Source organism: Eumetopias jubatus, unplaced genomic scaffold (genome assembly GCF_037043125.1).
Source record: "Eumetopias jubatus isolate StellerSeaLion01/CBP00866 unplaced genomic scaffold, mEumJub1_p1.0 scaffold_4, whole genome shotgun sequence".
Lineage (NCBI taxonomy): Eukaryota > Metazoa > Chordata > Mammalia > Carnivora > Otariidae > Eumetopias > Eumetopias jubatus.
The window spans coordinates 116,626,324-116,653,387 of record NW_028274810.1 but is presented as its reverse complement, the minus strand read 5'-3'; the positions used below and the strand labels follow the sequence as shown (position 1 = coordinate 116,653,387).

General features: G+C 52.7%; 2 protein-coding genes across 2 annotated transcripts in view; one reads left to right on the top strand and one right to left on the bottom strand.

Moving 5' to 3' along the window:
• CCN4 (cellular communication network factor 4) overlaps nt 1-24,037 on the top strand; it is a 33,594-nt gene extending 9,557 nt beyond the window's left edge. The window contains exons 2-5 of the mRNA XM_088022748.1: nt 11,309-11,565; nt 18,133-18,393; nt 21,818-22,011; nt 23,711-24,037. Coding sequence (XP_087878874.1) covers nt 11,309-11,565; nt 18,133-18,393; nt 21,818-22,011; nt 23,711-24,010 — 1,012 coding nt within the window. The 3' untranslated portion in view covers nt 24,011-24,037. The remainder of the gene's footprint in view (nt 1-11,308; nt 11,566-18,132; nt 18,394-21,817; nt 22,012-23,710) is intronic.
• A 2,102-nt stretch (nt 24,038-26,139) lies between these two features.
• Nucleotides 26,140-27,064, bottom strand: part of NDRG1 (N-myc downstream regulated 1) — a 60,416-nt gene continuing 59,491 nt past the window's right edge. The window contains exon 16 of the mRNA XM_088022747.1: nt 26,140-26,878. Coding sequence (XP_087878873.1) covers nt 26,718-26,878 — 161 coding nt within the window. The 3' untranslated portion in view covers nt 26,140-26,717. The remainder of the gene's footprint in view (nt 26,879-27,064) is intronic.

Below are 27,064 nucleotides of genomic sequence, written 5' to 3'. Positions count from 1 at the left end.
TGTGCCATGTTGCATCTCTGCCACCTGCGTACCCTTGTTCCTGCTGGTCCTCGGCTTCAGCGCTCTCACTGCCCTTCTGGTCAATCCTCACTCCTCCTTCAGGACACAGCGCACGTGGTGCCTCCTCCGAGAAACACTCCCTGCTCCCAGACCCCTGCTCCTTGCCTTCTTATCTTGCTCTCAAATCCCTTATTTAGACTCTGCTGAGACGCTGTGCGGTGTGGCCATTGGGTTCAAATCCTACCTCTGCCATTTGTGAGCGGCCTTGGGCAAATTGGGTTCAAATCCTACCTCTGCCATTTGTGAGCGGCCTTGGGCAAATTATCTGACCTTTCTGGGGCTCAGTTTACCCATCTGTACATTGGGGAGGATGATTGCAAAAGTCGCATGCCTCTTAGGGTTGTCACAAGGGTTATATGATTTATGCAGAATGAAAACGAATAAAGGAGGCACAAAAGGCAAAATGCAGAACCCACGTAGGCCTTGCATTGATCCTGATTCAGAGAAACCGTCCAATTAAAAAAAAAAAAAGTTTTGGAGACAATCCGTGAAATTTGAATAAGGACTAAGGACCGGTTATTAACTAGAGAAAATCACAACATTGTAGCTGATTTTATTGGTGTGGTCACCGTATGGGGGTTACATTTTGCTTTGAAATCCTCAGGGAAGGAGCGGATGCGAGTAGGCGGGTAATAGATGAAGCAAAATCAACACAGCACTGATAATCGCTAAAGCTGGTGAAAGGTACGAGAGGTTGTTCGACTCTCCTGATTTTGGTGAATATTCACGCCTGTCTTGAACAAAGAATGAACAGCAAACACTGCTTATAAAAGGTCAAATGGTCCATAGTCCTGGCTTTGTGGGCTAGAAGGTCTCCGTGGAACATTCTTCTTTGTTTTTGTTGTGTTTTTCACAACTTTTTGAAAATGGGAAATCCTTTCTTCCCCCTTACAAAATGCAATGGGCCAGATGTGGTTGATGGGCTGCAATTTCCAATCCTTGTTCTAGATGCAGTTACTCCTTTTATAGTCCTGTCTCCTAAGAAGGCGGGGTGCTCCCTGAGGCCTTGTACTGGGAACTTAGGAGATGCTTCATATGCTTGATGAATGAATGAATGAATGAATGAATGAATGAATGAATGAACGAACAAACGGTCACACAAGGGCTCGTTATTTGGAAAGAAGTCTGGCTTCCTGAGCCTTCAGCCCTGTCCTATAAAGTCGAGTCCCCCATCCCAGCCAGAAGCTCACAAGACTGCATGTTTATAAAACCAATTAGCAGAAAAATCCCCAAAACTCTTCCACACCCCGTGACCTGCAGCCTGGCCAAAACTGAGTCAGCTGTGGGGCCTTCAGTTCCTGCCCTGGGAGCCAGGGCTAGGCAAGGAAGGATCTGGTGACTTTAGGGGTGGGGAGTTAAGACCTTTCTGAGACAGGGCCCACCTGAAGCCAGCCTCCACCAGGAACATGGGTACAAATCCCTAGGGGTGCTCTCCTACGAGGAGCTCAGGAAATAGGGGTCCACCTGCTTATACTGTGACTGCCCCTGTCCCTTGTATCAGATGTGAGAACAAAGTGGTAGAGAAGGCAGGTGGGCTGTGGGGGGTCCCACAGCTCTGGGCCCAGGCCAGAGGGGGTTACATTCTTCCACTGCCCCCGGGGCCCTCTTTTCAGTAAAGGGGTGAACAGAAACTGCTTCCAGGCAGGGCAGCCCTTTCCTGAAGCCCCCAGAACACAGTTGAGGGTCTGCTCAGACCATTTCTGTCTTAAGGCTGCCCCCCTGTGGAGCGTCTAGGTGCTGCCTCCCAAAGGCGAGCAAGCCAGGCTCCAGGACCATCCCCTCCAGTCACTGAACACCTGCCCCGGGTGAGCCAGGCACGGTGCCGAGCACCGAGGAGGCGGGAAAGACAGCCCTTCCCCTATGACCCCCCACAGGAGGTTCCCATCTCCTCTCCTGGGGTCCTTGGCAGCTTGGGCTCAGCCCAATCGCAATCCTCACCACCCCGGGGGGTAGTCTTGATGCTGTGCCCTTTCCTCTCCCGCAAGGGCGCCTGTCCCCGACTCAGAAGAGGATGGGGTCCATCTCTGTCATCAAGCAGAACATTCAAGTCCCCTGGGTGCCCCCACCCCGCCCCGGCCGGCTTCCGACTCTCCTTTCCCTTGCCTGCTGCCATGCGTTCTTGGGAAACTGATAATGCAAGTCAAACTGTAGAGTCACTCGCCCCCAGGTCCATCTTCAGACGCTGGAAAACACCATAAAATCCATAGTTACTGCTCATCGTTAAACAGCCTCTCCAAACTACATTTGCAGCATTTCCTACAGGGGCTTTAATTTTTTCCCCCCATTTTCATTTGCTTCCATTTGTCCAGTAAGTTCCATTGCAGGGATCAACTCATTTCTTTTACCCTGCCTCACGATCGCCCTCCTTGTCCAGAGGGGCGAGGGTCTGACACTGTCTTAATCCATTCAAGTAGCTGTGACAAAACACCACAGACCGGGGGGCTTATGAACAACAGAGATGTATTTCTCACAGTTCCGGAGGCTTGAAGACCGAGATCAAAGTGCCCGCGTGGTCATGCTCTGATGAGGTCATAGCTGGTCATAGCTGGTGCCTTGTCACTGTGTCCTCACGCGGAGGAAGGGGCGAGGGGGCTCTCTGGGGTCTCCTTCAGACGGGCACTAACCCCACGCACAAGGGCTCCACCTCATGACCTGTAGGGCGTCTGCAGGTCACGCACGGGAGTGTGATCATACAGAAGTTCTGTGTCCCAAGAGGAAGATAGTGATCATACAAAGAGGAAGGCAGCCTGGAGCCTCCACACCTTTCCCTCCCCTGCCGTGCACTCAAAGGCAGGGTTCCCATTCCCATGAGAATCACCAGAGGTGCAGGCCAGAATACAGATTCTCTGCCTGGCCTAGAGGAACCGAAGCCGAATATTCCGTGGGGGTCAGGAGTGTGTATGCTGCAGGCCGCACTGTTCTCACCTCCGCTGCACTCAGAACCACCTGGAAACGTCCCAGTGCCCACGCCCCTCCCCAGAGCATTTAAGTCAGGGTATCTGGGGACAGTGGCCATGCATCAGTGTTTGTTAAAGCCTCCAGGTGGGTCTGACACGCAGCGAGGTTTGGGAACTACCGTGGGAAGTGATTCTACTTGTAATGGCCGCCCTGGTTGTCAGGAGAAGTGGCGGGGCGGGGGGGGGGGGGGGCGCCCCTGGTGAGGCTGAGCAGGTGGAACTGGCTAGGAGTAGGCTGTGACCAAGTGAGCACTGGGCACCACGTGGGGAAGCAAATCAAAGATTGTTTTTTTCCCCTCTTGGCTTTTGCTGTCAGAAAACCTGATGTAGGCCCCATATGGTAGTGAGTTTGCAAAGATCAGTTTCCCCATCTGCAGAATGGGCACAGCCACCCTGGCTCGGATAGCTCAGCGTGGGTAAAAGGACAGCATCTGAGCTGTCTGGGGAAGGAGGCAGGGCGTGGGACCGGCTCCTGTCTGTGCTGAGGAATGCAGGGAGAGGTTCCAAAACCAAAAAATACAGTGGGAGCCTGGTAAGAGCCCCAGGGTGTCCCAAGGGCCCAGCCAAGCAAGTATCCTGGGGTTCCAGGAAGAGACTCGGCCCCAGAAGGAAAGTCCCATTCTGGAGATCCTGGGCAGATACAATGGCCCCCTAGTCTATTGCTCTGGGCTACACAGAACTTCCTCCAAACCTTCCTCTTGGGCCAGAATTACTCTCTGTGCTCTGTGGGTTTTGCCCAAGGACCTATTGCTTGGAATGGGCTGAAAAATAGAATAAGGTGTTCGTTTAAAAACAGCATCCCAAAAGTCCTATGCTCATTGTCCATGTAGACAAGGGCCCAACATGGCGGAGCGGCCCAAGCTCACTGGTTCCGGCACTTTGCCCATCCATTCAACCACTGCACCCTGAGCCCCCCACGGCAAGGACAGTGCTACAGGGTGGAGGGCTCATCCCTGGTCACGGGAAGAGCGAGGGGGCCGTGTCCTGGGATTTGGCCGACTTCCCAAGGAAGCCAGTGAAGAGAAGGCCTGGGGAATGTCTTACCTCCATTCCCCAGCTGAGGCACTTCCCCCGTTCATGTTATGGATGGAAAAAGAGAGCCCATGTCTTTATGACAATGGTTCATGCCTCATGGCAAAGGGCAGGTGGCCATGCCATGCTAACCTGGACATTCAAAGTGGCTGACAGCCTGTGTGTGTGTGTGTGTGTGTGAAAGAGAAAACATGTGTGTGAGACAGACAGAGAGACACAGCCTTGTCTGGCATCTCAGGGAGCTGGTGCTCCCGAGAGGAACCTCAGGGAGACACCCACGGGTGAGCTGGCTCGGCCCCTTGGGGACATGGGAGGCTGCACTTGGACGGACACAGGTGCAGGGGGCTCACTGGACTGGAGGCTCCAGGACTAACTGGGCCCCCTAGGAAGACACCATCACCTCCCCCACACCTCAGCTGCTGCCTGGTGTTTCATGGACAGGCCATCTTACTAGAAGCTGATGTCAGCGAGCGTCCCCTGCCTGCGGAGGGGCCCCGGCAAAAGTTGTCATCAGCACCGTGCACCGCCGGGGGGTGGCTTTGAGTGGGGCGGGGGGGGCGACGGGTGATTCAAAGGGAAACCAGAGGCTTCAAGCACAGAACGTGGAGTCAGACCCTGCAGGCTCAGTCCTTCTGCCAATCGCTGCCTGGGCATCTGGGCGGCTGCCTAGACTCCCTGAGTCTCAGTTTCCCCACTGGTTAAGTGGGAGTGGGGTAGTTACTCCCCCAAGGATTGGTAAGGGGATTCATTAACTGAATGCACTGTATCTAGCACATTTCATGGCTTTCCTTACCCAATTCGCCTGCCCGGGGCCAGTATCAGCTGTAGGAGCTCCTGGCGTGGAAATCTAAATTCTTGGAATTAGGAGCCTGGAAAGGGGACACAGTGAGAGGGAGCTCTGTGAGGACAGTGAATCTTCTGGGCCTGCTGCTCCAACCCCATCCCGCATGAGGCCTGCCCTGTTGCTGATGTTCAGTAAATATTCCTCAGAGAGGAAACCATGGGCTTCACATTCTTCTTCCATTGGGCAGGTTGGTCAGAGAGGAGTTCTAAGATGCCTCCCAGCTGGAATACTCAAGGACCCTTCCGAACAAGGCTGGCCGTAAGCCCCTCCCGACTCTCTGCTCGGCAGCAGGTCCTCCCCAACCCGATCAACCCCAGGGCTGTAGCTTGGGCTGGAGTTTCTAGAGGGAGCAGGACTTTGAAACAGGGTGCTGGGCCACTTGGCCTCAGCTGTGGCAGTGACATGAACGACCGAGGTCTCCACTTGTCGGGAAATGCGATCCTGCAGGGACAGACATTTCACACAAGGGTCCCCACAGCCTCTCCTGGAGCTCTCAGCCTCTGGATACTTGCCTTGGCCAGCTGTGAGGGGACCACAGGAGCGCAGTCTCTTCTGGGAGGGTGACCACAGATGGCAGAAGAGTTAGGGGTTCAAGATCTTCGGACAAGGCAGCCTTTGTTCCATCCCAGCTGCCCCGCCCCCCAACCATGACTAGCTGTGTGCCCTCGTGCTGTCACTCAGCCTCTCTGAGCCTGTTGCCTCTGCTCTGGGAAAATTAGTAGGCCTGCTTCGTGATTTGTTGGGGGAACTGTAGGACCCAGGGCATCAAAAGCTCTCCCATATACAGTTGGTTAAGCGTCCGACTCTTTTTTTTTTTTAAGATTTTATTTATTTATATGACGGAGAGAGAGAGACAGAGAGCAAGCACAAGCAGGAGGAGCTGCAGAGGGAGAGGGAGAAGCAGGCTCCCCAAGAAGGGAGCCCGACACGGGGCTCGACCCTAGGACTCTGGGACCATGACCTGAGCCAAAGGCAGACACTTAACCGACTGATCCACCCAGGGGCCCCAAGTGTCCGACTCTTGACTTCGGCCCAGGTCATGACCTCAGCGTCATGAGATCGGGCTCTGTGCTGAGCATGGAGACTGCTTGAGATTTTTCTCTCTCTCCCTCTGCCCCTCCCCCCACTTGCTCACTCTCAGAAATAAATAATTTTTTTAAAAGTTCTCCATATCTAACGAACACCTGTAGATATTAGCTATGATGTAAGGGCCTGTGTGCGCACACACACAGGGAAATGGACGGCACATGGTTTCTGCCCTTGAAAGAGGACAGCGTCGGGGGGAAATGTACATTGACTCCTTCATTCTACTGACAGATGCTATTGACACCCACTGTGTGACAGGCTTTGTGAAGCCTGACAGTCCTCTACAGCCCCCAGCCCGGATGATTGTCTAGCTGCTTCTTGATCACCTCCACTGATGGTGAACTCACAACCTCACAACTGATTCCTTCCATTAGAAAATTCTCCTTAATGTACAGTAGTAGGAAAAGCATGAACCCAGCAGATTTAAGTCCAAATTCTGTCACTTACTACATGTTGACCATGAACAAGTCACTTTGCTGATCTGTGAAATGGAGCTCATCTGAAATCTAGCTCAAGACTGGCCCCTAGCGGTCACCGGAGCTATGGTCTGCAATGGAATGGACTGTAGGTACGTCAGAAGCCATAGCCATGGTCTCATTTGGTGCTTGTTCCCAGAACCCTGGTGAGTGCGGGTATCTAGTAGTAGGAATGGCAATTCACAGCAGAGAAAACCAAGGCTCAGAAAGTGAACTCCCGGAGTCACATGGACAGTACATTGCAAAGACTAGACTTGACACAGTGCGATGTTTCCAAAACACAAATCTGTCCTGATCATTCTGCTAAAATCCTTCAATGAATGAAGGCAGCAGACTCCAGCCAAAAGCCTGAAACTTTAGCCAGGCATTCGGGTCCCTCCTTGGTCTAGTTGCCAATGACCTCACTGCGATCTGCTCCAGCCTCTGTCTCCTCGGACCTCTTGTCTGCACCCCGCACCAACTCCCCACGGTTCTCCCCATGACCCGGACACAAGCACATGCGCACTGCTCATGGCCTCTGTATCTGCTTTGGTGCCGTTCCTTCTGCTCTATTCCTGCTCATCTTCACACACCTGTTATTCTCCCCACACCACCTCCCGGAGAAGCCCTCTCCAGTCCCAGCAGACATGGCCAACCTTCCTGTGTGCTCCCACAGGCAGGTCAACTTTGTTTCCCTTTGGTATCCCCCACTGTCAGCCCAGCACATAGTATAACACTTGGCACTCAGGGAGAGCCGACTGGAGGTGTGTTGAGTGACCCAGTGAATGGAGTGGGGTGTGCAGGAATGTGTGATACCATCATTATAGCATTGATCACACTGAATTACAATTACCATGTTCGTGTCTGTTGGCCCCATGGGTGGTAAGCTGGTGAGCAGAGATGTTGTGTCTCATGCAGCCTTGCTTCCTTCAAGCTTTGCACAAAGCCAGGCACGTGGTAGGTGTTCACTAAGCATCTGTCCATAGAATGCATGGAAGAGTCGACACATTTCCCCAGCTAAACTGTCCACTCTTGAGGGCAGAAAGCGCATGGCACCCCCTCTGCTTCCCCGCGTGCACACACACACAGAGAATTCATCATCAGGAAGAATCCACAGTCACATCCCTTGTGGTGTCAACGCAGGGCAAGGCAGCCAGGATTCAAGGGGCTCACGTCAGACTCAGGAGTTCTCAGGCCCCCCAGGCACTCCCTCTACCCTCTCCCCTGGACTGAGGCCTAGGAGGCTTCCCACCAGCAGATGGCGCCAATATCAAGGTCTGAGCTAAACTGACCTCCCAGAACCCATCCCTCACTGCCCCAGCTCCCCTAACTGGTTTCCCTTAAGGAACTGTGTGTTCTGGGGCTCCCAGCAAGTACTGGAAAGGAGCCTTCCTTCTGGGGAGCTTTAACCTGGAGACCCCAGAACAGATGGTGACCATGTGGAGAGGGGTACCTGCCAGATGAGAGCCCAGCCCAGCCCAGCTCAGAGGGCCCAACCCCACAAGCCCCATGCTGAGCCCTATGGGGGTTCGGGAGGGCCCCCAACAAAGAAATGCAAGGGAGAAGTCATGTTTTTGAGGGCCTGCCATGTGTCGGCCCTACTAGTGCTTCCGCATACATGGGCTCCCCGCTTCCCCATAGCTCCCAGAGGGGGATATTATCGTGGCCATATCACAGATGGGGATGTCGAGGCCCAGAAAGGTTAGGTAGCTTGTCCAAGGCCACACAGAAGGAACACACTGCTGGCTGTCTCAGGTCCCGTGTTCTTTTGTTGACACTCAAATTTAATCCGAGCGAAGAGGATAGGTTCCAGGATGGAGGTCCTGAGTATCAAGTGACACCAAAGCCCCTTGTAGTCAACAATTCCCCATGTGACCATTGCACTAGGCAACACTTACACACACCTGCCTTGGGCTCTGGGCCATGTTTCAGGCACACAGACAACAGTGAGGCCTTTACAGTTCATGATCTGATGGGGAGGGAGCCCCCTCAACACAGCGGGGGGGAAGGCATGGAAGGCTTCCTGGAGGAAAGGGCTTTTTTTTAATTTCCTCTGCCAAGAATATATATATCCTGAGGGCCTGGGGACTGATCAGAGACAGTTCATGGGTGCTTATGAAGCTCTGAGCCTTCTAATATCACAGAATGACGAGGAAAATTCTCTCCACAGAGTCAGAAAGAGGGGTGTGTGTGTGTGTGTGTGTGTGTGTGCGCACATCCGGCTGGTTTATTGATGAGGGGGTTTGGGGTTTTGTTGTGTCGCATTGTATTTCTGAGGAAAAGCAAGCAGGGGCAGGGAAACTGATCCCCCAGGTGAACAGCACTGCCGACCTCCTAGAGTTCCTGGATCCTGGCCAGCAAGGCCTTACCAAGCCATGTCACCCATGGACAGTGGAAGTAGCTGCAGGCATGATTCTCCCGGCCATCCTGGGTCTCTGTCTCTAGCCTAGCAGAGAAGCCCCCAGTGAGGATAGGATCAGGTGGGACGGAGGGGAGAGGTTTTCAATGGCGTCTGGAGAAATGGGTGGCAGACAGCCCCCAGGCCTCCCTGCGGTGCCTTGCTGTGGGCCAGGCCCCATGTGGAGGGCCCCGCCCTGTCCTCCTCCCCGTGGGCTTGCTTAGTCTCCCAAACACACTCAAGTCTGACCCCCAGGTGTGCAGAGCTTCGGCAGGACAGGCCAGGTGCTCAGGTCAGCGGGCCAGGAGCGTGCTCTCCGAGGGAGGCCCTTAGGGGGGGGCCTGAGTGGCAGTGCCCAAGTGAAGGGAGGCGGGAAGGACATTTTGGTCACAGGGAACTCAGGGCAGAGGTCCTGCGGTAGGAAAGGAGTGGGCACGACTGAGCCCTGAAACCAAGCCTCAAATCAAGATTTGCCCGTTTGATTTTCAAAAGTCCAGTCAATATTTACAATGGAAAGGATTACGTGCGAAGCCCCGAACCAAGAGCCCAGTGAATCCAGCCCTCAGTCTGGATCATCTCTCCCGGCCGCTGGTCTTCCCAGCCAAGTGTGCAAGGGTGGACTTCACTGCCCTGACTTTCACGGAGCTCCCTGGGCCCCCCTGGGACACCCAGCACTCTGCGTACAGCTTTGAGCTATAAGAAATCACCTCTAATGTCTGCCTCTCCCATAAGCTGTGAGTTCTCCAAAATCCAAGAATTTTTAAATTCATTTTCAAATGCCTAGAACTCGAGAGACGCCATGAACTAGCTCAGCAAACGTTTGTTATGCAATTACAAGAACCCAGAGGGCAAAGGTGAAGGGTGTAGAAATGAGACTTATAAGAGTGGTTTGTGCCTAGATCCTGACACATATTGTGTCATCCTGGACATGTTCCTCTGCCTCTCTGGGTCTCAGTTTCCTCCTCGGGAAAAGGGAAGAAGAATCTGAATATGTCAGCATGTGTCATTCCAAGGATGAAAGGCAGATCTCTAGGCTCCACCGAGCAGGGTTTCTCCGGTTCGAGGTGGAGGGGGAGAAGCCCTGGTCCCCACCTCTGCTGACCTTGGAATTCTGGAGTCACGGTTCAGAAGCTCGGGACAGGACGCTCCCCAGCGGGGACCACACTGGCCTGGGGATGGGAGAATGGCCGGGAGCCGTGTGCACATTCTCTGTCCTCAGACAATTCCCTTTCTCCTGCAGTCTCTGCTTCCTCCAGTGTAAAGAGTGAGGGTCCAGGACAGGGGTTCAGGGCGGCAGCCAGAGGGGGTGCGAAGGTGACTGGCTCTCAGAGATACAGGCGGCTTGAAACTCTTAAACTCAAAGACACCCCAGAGCAGCCTCCCATTCTATCTCCTTGTTCTTCAGGGCAGGGATGGTTCTTTGGGCCTGTCTCTCCTCTTTCCAGCTTCCCAGTGTTGCATCCATGATATTTTCAGGGTGACAATGAACCTGGGGGCTGGGGGATGGGAATGGGGCCATGGGAAGCGCGTGGGCTGGGGGACTCCTGTCTGCAGGCCTGGCACTAGCAACAGGGGCCCAACTCCCCTCTGCAGGACAGGGAGAGCCAGCCACAGTGGGCTCCGAAGGGGTCACCGGCCGTCACCTCACGCCAGCCTTTCCTGGGGCTCAGAGGGCAACTAATTATAATGATACTAGGTCATCTGGCTAAAACTGCTGTCAAGTATGAGTCATCTGGCTCTGCAAGTTCCCAAGGACCCATAGTGGAGTGAAGAGGGTGGCTCTTTGGCCAGAGGAGGAAAGGCAGTAGGACCCGGGCCGCACCTTGAAACATGACTCATCAGAAGGCATTCACTAGGGGCACCTGAGTGGCTCAGTTGGTTAAGCGACTGCCTTCGGCTCAGGTCATGATCCTGGAGTCCCGGGATCGAGTCCCGCATTGGGCTCCCTGCTCAGCAGGGAGTCTGCTTCTCCCTCTGACCCTCTTCCCTCTCGTGCTCTCTATCTCTCATTCTCTCTCTCTCAAATAAATAAATAAAATCTTAAAAAAAAAAAAAGAAGGTATTCGCTACTCAGAGCCTCGGGTCCCACATCTGTGAAATGAGACTGACTCGGCGCCCTCCCAGGTTGTGGGATGCTCGGGGATGGACAGAAACACACCCAGGTTGTGGGATGCTCGAGGATGGACGGAAACACAGATGAGGCTTAGTGTGGCCAGAGTTCTGACATAGAATCAGGGCCCCACCGCCTCCAGTAAGGGGACTGGGGAAATTGGCTTAACTTCTCCGACCTCCTGGCTCTTAGCTCCTATTTGTTTTACTGAAGAGAAAGGAGATGTCTGGCTATTAAAAACATGGTAGATAAAACCATAATTTTATGTAAACCTTTTAACACCAGGAAGATGAGAAGGTGATTGCCGACCCTTTAGGCTTTGACACCCCTGCCCAGCAGCCCTTTATCTCTGCTCTTCCCCTACAGGCCTTCTCTCCAGCCCCCACGGCCATGGCCTTCACCCCAGTGCCACTGGAGGATACATCCTCACGCCCCCAATTCTGCAAGTGGCCATGTGAGTGCCCGCCGTCCCCACCCCGCTGCCCGCTGGGGGTCAGCCTCATCACAGACGGCTGTGAATGCTGTAAAATGTGTGCTCAGCAGCTCGGGGACAACTGCACAGAGGCAGCCATCTGTGACCCCCACCGGGGCCTCTACTGCGATTACAGTGGGGACCGCCCGAGGTACGCAATAGGAGTGTGTGCACGTAAGTGAGACCCTCCCTACCTTCTGGCCAGCCCCCAGCACCCCCAGCTCTAGCCCTCACCTGTAGCCCTTCCCCTGGCCAGTCTCTGCCCTCCTCCTACTCTAGTCTACGATTAGAGGTCAGAAGCTGGGCCCTTCCTGAAGAGGGAGGGATGCCTGCATTCCTCTTGCCTCCAGAGCCTGGCTTCCTGCTCTCTTCTCGGTCCTGGAGGCACATCCGTGGCTGACCGGGGAATAGGGACCCACCAGGGAAGACCTAAGCATGGTTTCATGCTCTGAGTTGTAGACCCTTTGCGGGATGCCTATGCCTTCCAGGGGCACCAAAACTCATCAGAGCCCCGGATATTTTAGTAACATTCTAAATTTAAATAATATATATTTTTTTAAATCCAGTGACCTTGAAAGAATAAAATCCATCAGGCTACAATCATCCCTTCCTACACACCCATGTTCCTTCAGCTACCACTGTCACTTTTAACTTTTTAGCCCTTTCTTCTGGTAGTTATCACTATATAATATGTCTTCTCTTATAACTTGATTGGCTTAAAATATCAATTTTGGATAACCTATCAATGTTCCTATATGACAGCTGATGACTTAACTCCTCAATACCATCAGACACATCACCTATCTTGCAGTTTTATTTTCATAATTTTTGGTTATACAATAATCAGCATTTATAATATTATGACTACATAAATAATGTTGCTGAAGCATGAGATATTGTATTTGTTTGAATTTTCTTTCTTATGAGGCTTTTTGTCTTTCCTGGGGTTCTAATTGCCTTTGCTTTTTCTTTACTTTGCTCTTTATAATATCCTCATGCTGGGGGGACAACTGCTGTTGTTTGTTTGCTCTTCAAGTGCTCTATCATGCCCTTTTTTGTTCCCAGAGACTTCCTTTCAGGGACTTTCTGATCTCATGCTTCTATCTGGAATGGCAGTCACTTAGCTTGAATTGTCCAAGCATTTATCCAAAATACATGACCCAGCATGATAAAGAGAGGTTACTAGGCATCATGACACAGTAGCCTAACTTCCGAAAAAGTACATAAAGCCTCATAAACTCAAGAACGCCTTTCTTCCCTTAGTGCTGAATCAAGACTTCTCCATAACTATGACGCCATATGCACCCAATTACATGTTCACACATAGCATCGTCTCTCATCCTCAGCCTACCTATTTTATCTCCTGAGGTGGGTGGTTGATGAGGGTTATGACCATAATTCCAAGTCCGACAATCCTACCTGTGCCTCACAGTTAATTATAAGCACTTTCTGCTCTTTTATCATTGATTCATGCTTCAACTTTCATTCAAAGTCATCTGTCTTTAGCTTTCCAAGTAACCACCCTTGATCCTCCCAACCTTTACTTTTCCCCTTTTGTTCAGATTAATTATTAGCCCCATAAAACAGTGTGCTCAAAGAGAACTTGCAGTAACATCTGCATAGAATCATCTGATGTGTTGGTGAAAAATGTTATCCTTGAGCCCCACCCCAGACTTACTGAGTAAAAGTCTCTAAAAGGGAAGGTGGGCACATAAACATTTAACAGGGTTCCCAGGTGATTCTCATTTACACCCAAGTTTGAGACTGACTGCATATATATATATATATATATATAGAAAGTCGTATAGTCAGTCTCTCCTCATACCCGGTGAGAAATCTGGCTGAGCCTTCCTACACTATAATCCCTTTGTTACAGGAGACTGTCTCATCATTTCTTTCCCTCTTAGAGCTATTTTTCAAGGTCCTTAAAAAGGTAGCTCAGTTCACTGTGATCATACTAATCTCTAGAGCCGTACTGACATCTTATTACATGCCTGGCACCATGTCTTTATACACCTTCTCTCATGGACCCAGAGATTGTGCAGGCCCTGAAACTGCCTCTCCTGCCTGCCCTTCCCCACCAGAGGCCTGGAAAACCGCCTTCCCAATCCATCCACACCCCGTATCTCCTTGTATCTTGGGTCCTGCTTTCACTCCCTAGAGCCTCTTAGCTTACCCTCACCATAAGCCCCTGTGTATTTCCTTTCCTTTTATCTGGAAGGAAAACTGTTCCACAGATTTTAATAGGTATTACACTTGCCAATGGTTCCTTGGTCATACAGGTTTGCAGATACTGGAATAAACAAAGTTCAACAAGTATACAGAATTTCTGAGAAGTTTTAAATGTTCACATCCACTGTAAAATTCCAAAATGGGAGATATAAGAAGCCCTTGTTTTTGAAACTTATTTGCACAGGGAATTGCTTTGTCCAGGTAGATTTTTACCACTCCTCCACCCTGCCACACATGTGCACACTCACAGATACACACATCGCATGTACACACATACACACAAACATGCAACTCCCTAATGTTCTATGAAACATCTTCCTAGAAATGTTGCCACGGTGTCTGAGTTCACGAGGCCCTAAGGCAAGAAAGACGAGCGGCCAGGGTCTGATGGCCACAGAGAGGAAGGCACCTTGGGGCCAGAAGGGGAAAGAGAAAGAAGAGTCCCACAGACAGTCTGGTGGCAAATGGTCAATTCAACCACTGGTTTGTCCCCAAGACAGGTTAAACCTGTGTTTGGAGATGTGCATGTAACTAGGCCGAGACAAGACAGGCCCTAAGAATAAGCAGTCCCAACACTGACACGTAACTCAGAGAAAGGTGGAATTATGGCAAATGAGTGAATGCAAGCTTTGGCTACCAGAGGTCACTGCTCCTGGGCGCCAGTCACTGTGGCCAGGCAGAAAAGTGAGCTTGGTCTTGTCCATTCTGCTCAGTTTCCAAGAGAATCCAAAAGTCCAGATTTGTGTATGATTTGTAAATGTTGGCAATATGTTCCAAAAAAATTTTTTTTCAAAATGTTCTGTGGGCCAAACTAAATACTTCTATGGGCAAAGAGTGACCTCTGAATTACACTCTTTGGCTATTTGGGTTGTACAAACATTACTCTGTGTTTAATACAGCTGGGCCAGGCCTGAGAGCAGGGTGGTTTGCTGGAAGGATCATGCAATTTACAGGCAGACAGATCTGGGTTTTGAATACTGGCTCTGCCATTTGCTGGCTACGTGACCTTGGGCACATCACTTAAGTATCTTGATCAAACCAACCTCATGCAGCTGTTGAGAATAAACAAGGGACCGCATTAAAGCCTCAGATGTGACCGGCTGTTCTGGGTCATTGTTTTACTTGCTTTGTTTTAACTTTCCCTTGCAGAAATTATCTCGGCTTTGTCCACAGTCATCCTCAGAGGAGGAGGCAGGTCTCCTTCCAGGCTAGACTCCCCGGTGTAAAGAGCGAAGGAGTAGACAGCTCATGCATGGTCTTTGGCGATAGACAATCTAAAGTTCAAATTCCAGCTCCATAACTAATATGGTGACCTTGGGCAAGCTACTTAACCTTGTAAGTGTCAGTTTTGTCATCAAGGAAATGTGACAAATAATACCTACTTCTTTGGGTGGTCGGGATGTCGAGAACCTGACACGTGGGAGGAGCCCAATACAGATGAGGGCTCACCCCACCTCCCCTCCATCCATATATCCACGCGTCCATCCATCCATCCATCCATCCATCCCTCCATCCCTCCATCCATCCCTCCATCCACTGACTCATTCACACAGTTATGAATAGGTGGGTGATAATGCAACAGTTGGGTTACAACAAGGCATGACCCACTGTCCTTGCTCCCATGCAGCTGACAGTCCATTAGGGGGTGGGTGAGGGAAGTGAAGGCCTGGATGGTGGAGCCAATGATTTGAGTTCCTGTGGGTCCTTCAGTAAGAGGAAGGCTCACCACACCATGCCTGTACTTGCAAGGCTGAGATTAGATAGGAGATGGTGCGCTTCACCAGGAGCCGGTCCTTCCATTAGTTTAAAAGTGAATGAGGAGGGGGCATTAGAGTCTGCTGTGGGCCCAGGCCCCATACATATCATGCACCCCACTCTCCCTCTAGCCTATGGTGGGCAGGCTGCTCAGGGCCACCAGCACCACCACTGTCCCCACCTGCCCCAAATTCCCAGGAGACTGGGAGCAGCTTTTGGAAGCAGTGGTTCCCAATCTTGGCTGTAAACTGGATTCACCTGGGGAGATTTAAAAAATAACAAAGGCCAGGGATGCCTGCATGGCTCAGTCGGTTAAGCATCTGCCTTCTGCTCAGGTCATGATCCCAGGGTCCTGGGATCGAGCTCCGCATCAGGCTCCCTGCTCCGCGGGGAGCCTGCTTCTCCTTCTCTCTCTGCCTGCCGCTCCCCCTGCTTGTGAGCGCTCTCTCTGTCTCTCTGATAAATAAATAAATAAAATCTTAAAAAAAATATATCGAAGTTCAAAAAAATAACAAAAATACTGAGTCTCGGGTCCACGCCCATATTCTGGGGCACGGTGTGGGCATCAGAATTTTTGAAAGCCCCCCCAGGTGGTGCCAGTGTGCTAAGGGCTCCCAGGCCCCAAGTACTGCCTTGTCCCGCCAACGTTCTGCCACACACGGGCAGAGAGCAGGCCTCAGCACGCTCCCTCCGCCCCCTCCCCCAGCGTGCACACACACTCACGTGCACGCACACGTGCTCACACCTTCCCAGAGCAAGGGCACAGTCGGGGGTGACTCAGAACAAAAGGATGAGTGATTCACCCAGGGCTTCCTCTACTTTGTTTTGTTTTCGTTTTCGTTTGTTTTTTGTTGTTGTTGTTGTTTTTTCCAATTTCCCCTCCTTTACTGGTGTCTGGTGGAAGGAAATGGGCTGTGGAGTCAGATCCCCAGGGATTGAAGTGCAGCTCTATCCTTCACCAGCTGGGTGACCTTCAGCTAATGAATCACTGGACCTCCCTGTCTGCCAAACAGGGAAAATAAAACTCTCCTCGTGAACTTACTGGGAGAACTGAATGAGATAACATATCAGATGGTGCCTGGCACAAGATCAGATGGCCAGTGAGCGGGAGTGCCTTCCTTTCTGTGCCTCCACCCTGCACGATCACCTCCCAGGATAAAGAGCAGTCATGCCAACATTCCCACAGGCTGAGACTCGGCATCTGGCTGTGTCGCCTTCGACGCGTGACTTAACTTCACTGAGACTCAGTTTTGCTGTATGTGAAAATGGGGTGGTGTTTCCTTGTAGGAGGAAACCAGCAATGCATGGAAGCCTGACACACAGCAGGTCTGGTGACCAAAGAACAGAGACAGCGCTTAGGAACCCTTCACTCCTGTTAGATACTGGGACTATTAGTATCAGTGACCATCTGCCGGCAAACTGGGGCGATCCGCTGGAGCTATTGGCAGACTGCGGGTTCCAAACTAGCCGTCCTTGGGTGGGCACCCTTGCTGCCTGGGAGTTCTCTGCATGCACTTCCAGGCACTGTCCTCAAGGCAGCCAGGGGGCGGTGCTGGGGGGCCCAGCGGCTCCACACCCCTCCTGCCCCCTAGGTTTCTTTACCCAGATCTCATATCTAATGAAGAACGCCTAAGGCCACTCACCCCAAAACCAGCTCCTCCGAGGACAGAGCATCCATCCCTCCCCTGCTAGGGCTCAGGTCATAGAACTAGGAGTCACTCCTGACCTCGCTCCTCTGCTCCTCCCATCTCATCTGGCGGCTGTTCCTTCCAAACACACCCAGAAGCTGAGCCCTCCTCAGGGCTCCTGGTCCCTCCAGGGTGCAAGCACAGCCACCTCTCACCTGGATTACAGGGGTGGCCTCCTGACTGTCCTTACTGCCTGTTCTGTTCAGCACCTCCTGTGCTCTTGAGAAGCACGATTCCTAGAGGGGGGATCAACGGTTGCTTACGGAGCACACACTGTGTGTCTAGGTGCTAACAGCTCTGAGCCCCCAAGGAAACCCTCTCTCACCTCATCTCTGGCCCCCAACCCCTCACCTCCCAGGCCTGCTCCCTCCCTGCCTGGGAGACCTCCCCCCCAACACCAGTGCCAGCTAACTTCCTTGCCTCCTTCCACCTTTGCTGAAGCAGCATCACCTGGGTGATGTGCCCCCCCCCCCAGCCGCCCCTCCTCTTGCTGTTCTCCCCGGCCCTGGTACCCTCCAACACTCTGTAGGATCTGTTTGTCTTTCCTGTGTTACCCCCACTGCACTGGAAGCTCTATGAGGGCATGGTTTTGTCCACTTTGTTCCCCGAACCTCCAGTGCCTAGAACCTTCCATAAATACATGCACTGAGTGAGCCGAATCTTTGTTCCAAAGTGTTTGGATCGGTTTTACACTTGGGCCCTCAGAACCATGGCCCTAGAGGTCTCTGTCAGTCCTCAGCTCTGTGCCATGTGCCGGGGGCGGGACTGACAGGTGGCAGAGGTTCCTGCCCCGACCAGGCTCTACCTTCTCAGCGCTGCCAGCCTGACACGGGGTCACTTGATGGCTGGTGGCTGAGCTGCACCCCACACTCCCTCACTGCCTCTGCTCAAGTCTCGCCACACTCCCGGGGGCTGGCTGGGCCCTGCGTGGTCCTGCCGGCGTGGGCGCTCCTCCAGGGTCAGAGCCAGGTGGAGGCGGGCAGAGGTCCCCGCGGGGGCGCGGAGCCCAGAGGGCCTGACCCGAGCCGCGCGTGTGTTTGCAGAGGTGGTCGGCGTGGGCTGCGTCCTGGACGGGGTGCGCTACACCAACGGCCAGTCCTTCCAGCCCAATTGCAAGTACAACTGCACGTGCGTGGACGGCGCGGTGGGCTGCACACCCCTGTGCCTGCACTCGCGCCCCCCGCGCCTCTGGTGCCATCGCCCCCGGCGGGTCAGCGTCCCTGGCCGCTGCTGCCAGCAGTGGGTGTGCGACCACGACGCCAGGAGGCCACGCAAGACAGCGCAGCGCCACATCGGCCCCCTAGGTGGGTGCGGGGGCAGGAGGGGGGGGAGCGGGGGACGGGGCCCTGACCCCTCGCAATGAATCCCAGTCCCCAGACCACCACCCACTAACTGTGTGAGCTTGGTAAAGCCACCTGTCCTCTGGGACCCTATTTCTCCAACTGTCCCAACTGTTCTATGAGGTCCTCCCAACATAAAATGAGCAAGAGCTTTATAAAGAGCAAAGCCAGACACATGGGATTCATTGTTATCCTACTTAAGAGATTAAACTGGGAAGTGGAGGTGCAGGAAGGGTGGGTGTGCAGGCACCCGAGGAGGAGAAGCAGGGAGACAAGGCTTAAGGGCGGGAGAGGGAGTAGGTGGCTTCTCCTCACTATGGAGGAATTGTGCACAGGTGAGACTGCAGCCAGGCACACTAGCCAGAGGAAGCCCTGGGAAGGGAGGACAGGAACAGGCCCATTGGTTTTACCACTGCTTACTGGAGTAGCCCAGTGCCAGCCACTTAGCAGGTACCAAACTGATGGTTGTCTTATGGATGGGCAAATGGATGGATGGGCGGATGGATGGATGGATGGATGGATGGGCAGACCAATAGATGGATGGATGGGCGGGCGGATGGAGGGAGGGAGGGAGGGATGGATGGGCAGACCAATAGATGGATGGATGGATGGATGGATGGATGGATGGATGGATGGATGGATGGATGGGTGGATGGATGGATGGATGGATGGATGGATGGATGGATGGATGGGCAGACCAATAGATGGATGGATGGGCGGGCGGATGGAGGGAGGGAGGGAGGGATGGATGGGCAGACCAATAGATGGATGGATGGATGGATGGATGGATGGATGGATGGATGGATGGATGGATGGATGGGTGGGTGGATGGATGGGTGGGTGGATGGATGGATGGATGGATGGATGGATGGATGGATGGGCAGACCAATAGATGGATGGATGGATGGATGGATGGTTGGGCCAATGAGGATCTGAGCTAGGGCAGTGGAAGTGGAGGTGGCAAGGAAGGGACAGATGTGAGAGGCACTGCATGAGGAGTAAGACTGAGGCCAGGGCATCAATCCACTGCATGGAGTGAAGAAGAGAGAAGGGTAGACAGCGACTCTCCGGGCTCATCATGACCTGGGAGAGAAAACGAGAGGAGCACACTGGAAGTGAAGAACTGCACTGTTTGAAACAGCTTGAGTTTGAGGCTGGGGGCCCTGCCCTGGCATCGCCCAGCAGAGTTCTAGGGGTACTGGTAATTTTTTTTTAAATTATAAGTGCGTGAGATTGCCCAGGGAGGCTGCGCCGAGCAGCGTTTCTCAGCCTTGGTACAGACAACATCTCGAACCAGGGAAGACTTTGTGGGGAGGTCTGCCCTGTGCATTGTGGGATGTTTAGCGGCACCCCTGGCCTCTACCCATTAGATGCCAGCAGCACCTGCCCCCCCAAGTAGCAACAACCCCAAATACCTCCAGATGTTGCCGTTTGTACCCTGGGGGACCCAATCGTCTGGGGGAGAACCACAATTGTGGCCCCGGAGACACCACCATTTAAGGTGAGGGAGAGAAAAGAGCTGAGAAAGACGAATCCAAGAGGCAGGACGGAACTAGGAGAAAGAGGTTTTGCAGAAGTGAAGAAGGTGTTTCAGAGAACACCCTGGAAAGCTCGGGCGATGGAGACCCGCCCCCAGGCTGTGTGCCCTCAGTGGCTCTGCCTGGGTCAGGGAGGAGGGCGGTCCTGCCCCTCCGCGCCTCTCCGGAGGGGCTCGGGGTGGTTCCCAGGGGAGAGCCAGCCCCATGAAGAAGCCGTCCGGTGTCCATAGGGGAAGGGGCAGAGGAAGCTCGGTCCCTAGCAGGCCCGCCACAGCCTCTAATGGGCAGAGATACATGAGGGTCACGGGGGCGGGGCAGTGGCTGTCTGCCCGTGGTATGTGGCCCAGTGAGCCCGTTCTGACCCAGTACAATCAGGGCCCCTGCCTCCTCGTGGGCAACTCAGAAACCAAAGCCCTTTTATCCTCCTAGGCAAATCCTTCCCTCTGCCTCCCTCCTCCGTGCTCATGCCCCTGGCTCATCCCAGCCCCATTTTCCTCTGCCCTCAGATGCTTCTCCTGGTTTTCTTCCGTCTCTCAAAGCTTCGCTCTCTCACACATTCATTCCTGCCTTGTCCAGCCCTGTTCCCTGCACACCTGTGAACTTGGAGGGGCTGGGCGTCCGGCACTGCTCCTTCCTGCCCCTTCTCCTTCCTCCCTCCTTCTGATCCCATTAGGTGTCTCTTCTTTCCTACTTTTCCCTTTCCTCCTCTCTGCCCCTCCCCCAATCTGCTATTCCTTCCCTCCCCCTCCCGTTCTGCCCTCCAAATCAGGCTCTCTCCCTCCCCTTCCCTCCCCCTCTCCCTCTTCCCCTGCCCTACCATCTGTCTTTCCTCCTCCCCCCCATGCCTGTCCCCTTCCCGGCTTCCTGTGAGTGCCCGCCTGCCTGTGCGCACGTTTGGGTCCGGGCTGGACTGGCGACCTCTTCAGATTCTTGTCTTGTGTATCTTGGGCCATCTTTCTGTGGGATCTCTGCTTTGTCTTCCTGGCTTTTTACCTGCCTCTGTCTCCAGCTTCATCCATTTTTCCATTACTCAGAGAATACTTGAGCACTGGATGCTGGGATGCATACATTAACAGAACCATCCAAGACTTGGTGTTCAGTTGTCAGTCAAGAAACCACGAAAGTTCACGTTTACTGAGCCAGGGCTGGCTTTCCGGCTTTCATATGCATGAACCCGTCTTTTTAGTCCACAGCCTTGGGAAGGAGATGAGATTATCAACGCCCCCCTTGCAGGTGGGGACACTGAGGCATGGAGGTGAGGGCTATCGGAAGTTGCCCAGCTACTGAGTGCTTGTGCTCAGAGTTGAACCCAGGCAATGCGGCTCTGAAGAGTGTGTGTCCCTACCCATTGTGCCCTCAGGATCACCCAGATGAGATATCAGGCACTAGGGTATAGACACTCCCTCTGATTTCTCCAAATAAACTTGACCTCTGTAGGGGCAGGTACAGTATCTTTCATTCTTCAAATCCCAGCACCTTGCAGATGCCCGATATATACTCAATAAGCAGGTCCTTTCATTGTCACACCAGCCGTGGAAGGCAGATGTTTTATTCCAGTAAGGACACTGAGGCCCAGAGGGAGTTATCTGGAACCACACAGCTTACAGGTAGTCGAGCAGGATTTGTACTCTGGTCCACCTCTCTGTAAAGATGGTCATTCCACCGGAGAAGTATAAGAGCTCAAAACAGGTCCTCCTCTCCCTGGGGACCCATGCTGGTTAGAAGCTGACCTGCCCTTTTGGGGGTGGGGGAGACAGCCCACACCCCTCCCCTGGGAGCTTTAGGATCCCTGACCCTGTGTGTGCTGATGGCGGCAGGAAGCTCACGGGGAGTCTGGTCCCTGTCCTCAGCGGCCATAGGTGAGATGGAGCCGTGGCACGGGAACTGCCTGGCCTACACGAGCCCCTGGAGTCCCTGCTCCACCACCTGCGGCCTGGGGGTCTCTACGCGCATCTCCAACGCCAACAGCCACTGCTGGCCCAAGCAAGAGAGCCGCCTCTGCAACCTGCGGCCCTGTGACGTGGACATGCGTCCACACATCAAGGTCCGTCCACCTTCCGGGGGGGTTGGGGGCGCGGGGTCGGGGGAGGCGCGTCAGACTTCCAGACAGACAGGCCCCGCTTCAAGCCTGGCCCCTGAACTTCCTCGTGGGGGCCCTTTGTGAAATGGGAACAAGTGCTCTCCGGTGGTGACTCTGAGGTGACCCTCGCTGGCCGCCACGCCCCCTCTGCTTCTGTCCCAGCGCGCAGGCACCAGCCCAGGCATGACGGCCGCGCTGGGCAGTCGGGGAGCTCGAAACAGGGCTCAGGACAATGGGGGTCACGTGCCCGTCTCCTGCTCGCTGCACAGGACGGTGGCCGCTCTCCGCATCTCGGAGCCCCAGGCCCCTCATGAGTAAAGCTGGGGTTGGTCTCAGACATCTCCTCCAGCTTGGAGAGTCTAAGATCAGTAAAACAAAGGATCCGGGACAGAGTAGGTGACGGCAGTGAGAAATGGGTCTGATTTGCCTCTCTCAAGGCCTCCTGGCTTCTATCTTAGGACTGGTCATCTGCCTTGCATGGAAAAGAAAAAAAAATAAAAAAGGAAAAGAAAGAAAAACTCAGCACTGACTCCATTTTTGGAGTACTGATGGTTTCTTGGGGTTGCTGGGGAGAGGGGTGCCTGGGAGACAAGGCAGCTCAGCTTCACACGAATCCTCCTCACTTGCTGTCCCCTGCTCCTACTCCAATGATCTCTGTGCTGGCCAGCCCGATCCTGCCACCTCGTCCTTCGTCTTCTCTTCTCTCTCTGATCAGTGACCTCGGCCATGCTGGCCTGCGTATTCTTGGTGCTCGGAGCACAGTAGGTACTCAGAAGATGTGGCTTCCTTGAGAGCATGGACAGAAAAGCGACCAGCAGCAGGAGAAACAGGGGCAAAGGTCCTAAGCTGGGTGAATGCCCAGGGCACTTGAGGCAGAGGGTGCTCTACCCCCACGCCACCTCAAGTCCTCGCTGTTGGCTCATGCTTCGCACCCAATTTTGGTTTTGTAATTATGAGCCTCAGATGGCCCCTTGAACTATATAAGCCTCAAACCCCACGGAGCCTGGCTCTGCTCTACCCCGAGTTCTGGCATGATGCCGGAACATAGTAGAGGCATTCCTGCAATGAGCTTAGTGAGTACCTACCGTGCACCAGGCACAGACTTGGCCTGTAGAGTCACAGAAAGGGCCCTCCTCTTGACTGGCCCACATCCCTGTGGAGAGACAGAACTGGCTCTACAGAGCACATTCTGGTTGGACAAGTTATGTGAGGAGGGTGTGTGAGAGGCTGGGCGGGGGTGTGTGGAGGAAGGACAGGTTAGGGGAAAGCACATGCCCCAATTGTGGAGCCCCGTGATGGCTCTGCTGCTCACTAGCCGTGACGCTGGGTGGACTGAAGAAGCAACAAGGGCTTTCCGTGTTGGTACAACTGTGACGGGGTTCTGGGCATTGGCGAGGCAGAAATGTAGGCAAGAGGACATTGCAGGTTGCGAGGAACCACCTCTGCAACACAGTGCCTTGTGAGGTCCGAAGTTAGTCCTGCGTAATGTGGCTGTGTCTTGCTGTGCTTGGGGAGGTCCTTCCCATCTTGAAGATGCCACAAACCTGAAGGAAAGGTGGAGTGGTTCCGCATGGTGAGTGCAAAGGGAGAATTGAAGGCTTGGAGGGAGGAAGGTGGCTGTTCATCCTCTGAGCATCCCAACTGAAACCTCCTTTTCCTGCAGGAAGGGAAGAAGTGTTTGGCCGTGTACCAGCCAGAGGCGCCCATGAACTTCACCCTCGCCGGCTGCAACAGCACACGCTCCTACCGGCCGAAGTACTGTGGGGTCTGCATGGACAGCAGGTGCTGCATCCCCTACAAGTCCAAGACCATCGATGTCTCCTTCCAATGTCCCGATGGGCCTGGCTTCTCCCGCCAGGTCCTATGGATTAATGCTTGTTTCTGCAACCTGAGTTGTAGGAATCCCAACGATATCTTTGCTGACTTAGAATCCTACCCTGACTTCTCAGAAATCGTCAATTAGGCAGGCACAAAACATGGGGCTCGGGGCCCGGCCCAATGGTTGCAAAGCCAACCCTCTGAGGACCACAGTTGAGCCTTCTTTGTCCACTTCCCACTGACTTCTAACTCTCCTGATCCAGATCCTTGGCCCCCTGTCCTATCTCCAGCCACCCAAATGACCCATTATGGTGCTGCTCAGGCCCAGAGTATGAGTCCCCTCCTTGGCAGCATGCTGCATACACTCCAGAGAAAGTGCCCATCTCCAGTGATTCTGGACAAAACCCAAGCCTGTCCAAGTCACCGGAAGTCTTGCTGGATCTTGCCGGAGTCCCGAGGAGCAAAATCAGCTAGGCATTTAATATCACTCATTCCCGTTCTCGATGCCAAGCCACAAGACTCTTTGGGTCCATTCAGATGGGATTTAGGACACCGGAATGGTCTATCGTCTGGGCCCTGCTAAGGGGCACTCTAATAGACAGTTCTGACCATAGCACACGCAAGTAGCTCTGAATCTGGAGATTTGTGCACCCTAAGGTCACCAAATATTTGCCAAGTGAGGTGAACGGTTGTTTGGTTTTGATTTTTAAAGGAAAATTGTGTTCATTAACCCAGGCTTTGTGGAGGTTAAGTCTCTCTTCAGCCCTGCCCTATAAAGGGTACAAACCGGGCTCGTTCAGGGCCGAAATGCAATTTGATAACTTTCATTCTTATTCATGGGAAAAGTCTCCAGTCAATACTGCAGGGTCAGAGCAGGGTCAGCCAATTTTCAGAAGAGGTGATGGACTAGCATGAATCTGCTGCTGACCCACAGGACGCTGGGCAGTTGGCCAACTCTGCCACGCATCTAGACCCTCTCCCTGCTTGAGGGCTCGTGGGAGTTGGTGGAGCCCTTAGGATGGCCTCCATGACCCCTGGGAGTGGCATCCTGGGACATTCCTCTGCTCTTGCAGAGCCCTGGGAGACCCAGCTGATGTCTGGGCCAGCCCCACTTGAAATAACTGACATGGTTGCAAGCTGTATGTGGGTCAAACCAAGAAGTGGATCCACTCGGCATCAGCCTAGGGCAGCAGGGTCAGGTCACATACTGGGCACAGGACACCTCTCCTTCTGCCACAAGGACCCCTTCCAGAGACTTCGGGTCTGTTGACCCAAACAACCCAGTTCTGGTGTGAAGATAGAGGCTTACCAGTTGTTTAGAAACAGAAATATATTTAACCAGAATTAAAAGCAAAAAAAAGGGGTTGGAGCTTAAAAGGAACAGAAAGTTGTTATGAGTGGAAATGAGGCTATTATTTATCTTATTAGTAGAATATAAATATTTACTGTTATAATTCTTTTATTTAGTCCCTTTTGTGTACTAAACATAGTTCTCCGTGCTATATGTGTGTTAGCTCATGGAGAAGCTTTGCAATCATGCTGAAAGGTGCCCATTATTATTTCTATTCTTACAAATGTGAAACGGAAGCTCAGAGAGGTATGAGCCTTGACCAAAGTCGCCCGGCTGGTGAGTGGAGGAGCAGGGATTCTAATCCAAGTCCGGCTGACTTTCTAACCCATGTTGCTGGCCCTACGCTTAGAGCTTCCAGACGTGTCGAGTAGGAAAATATGTCCGCATCACCGACTTCACACTCTCGTTTTTCACTCTTTTTACTGTCTCTCTGGCTCCTTTCCTAAGAGAAGAGTATCTGACTCTCTGATAATTTAGGTGCCTGAGCATCCACAAATATATGGGCTAGACAAAAACCCACGAATCCCCTACCGACACCCCCTCCCTCAAATCAGAACTAGCTCTCATCGTGCATTTAAAAGACGATTTTGTTTACCCAATGCTGCAGATGAGGGATGTGTGGGCTATTCCCCAGGAAATTCTGTGTGGTGTACAGAGGAATTCTGTAGCAGGACCAAAGGACCGGGAAGGTGCCCTCCTGACTGTGACCTCCCATTGCTTGGCCCAGTACGAGGCCTACAGCGGTGCTCAACACGTATTTGATGAATAAAAGAACCTGTGTATGTTTTCCTACTTTTACTCAGAGGCTCTCTTCTTCCAAAGGTATGTGCCAATCTAATTTTCATCAGCCAAATCTTATTTTAAGTATCATAGGGAAAAGAGACATTTAATATTTAAAGAAATGTATATTTTTATTGAAAAAAAAAAGAATTCTTGTGTGAAGAGCATTCACCCCACGAATAGGTTCTCCAAAAAACCCTTGTGTGGATCTATGTTGGATTTCCTCAGAGTGAAATCTATAAATTAAGAGGACCGGATGACAGCTAACCACATTTGAAATTCAGCAGAAACCCAAGAGCTAGGTTCTTAATGAGTTTGCATCTCAATTTGGGAAAATGAGTGTGGCTTCCAAGAGTCTAGGAAGCCAGGTTGGAGGAATCTGGGATTATCCTGGGACTGAGTGGGCCAGAGTGGCCCCAGTTGGCATTTGAGAAACAGACCTGTCCTATGCAGGGGAGGTCTCAGCTCCAGGTTTTGAAGTCATGGGGAAGGAAGTTTGGGACCAAATTAAGGAAGATCTTTCTAGCAGCCGTAATCACTCTGCCCTGGTGTGACCTACTTCAGTGAAAGTAAAGAATAATAATCACAATGTAAAAATGTCCCCATATTGAAAGCTTATGTGGTGCCACTCACTTGGCTAGCTTTTAAATTATCTTACTAATTATCACTACAATTGTGAGTAAGCCTCTTGTCCCCATTTTATACACGAAAAATTTGAAACTCAAAGAGGCTGAGAAATCGGCCAAAACAAGTTGGAGCCCAAATCCCTGTTTATTCCACTTGACCTTGCTCCCGGGGAGACGTCCAGGCCTCCGAGTGTCTCATTGGCAGGGCATCCAGTAGATGAAATAGACGGTCTCTCCAGTCCTTTGTAGCTCCATGCTGCAGGATGAGGGAAAGATATGCTAAGGATTTGTTAACCTTCGGGGAAGAAACTCACATTAGTGCTTAGAGTGAATTTCTCTGGTATGCTCAGGTGGGAAGAGAGAGGAAACCTGCATTCACCAAACCACCGCTTCTTGCTAAACCTTTATCCTCAGCCTTTGGGGAGGACCCCTGAGTGCTAGG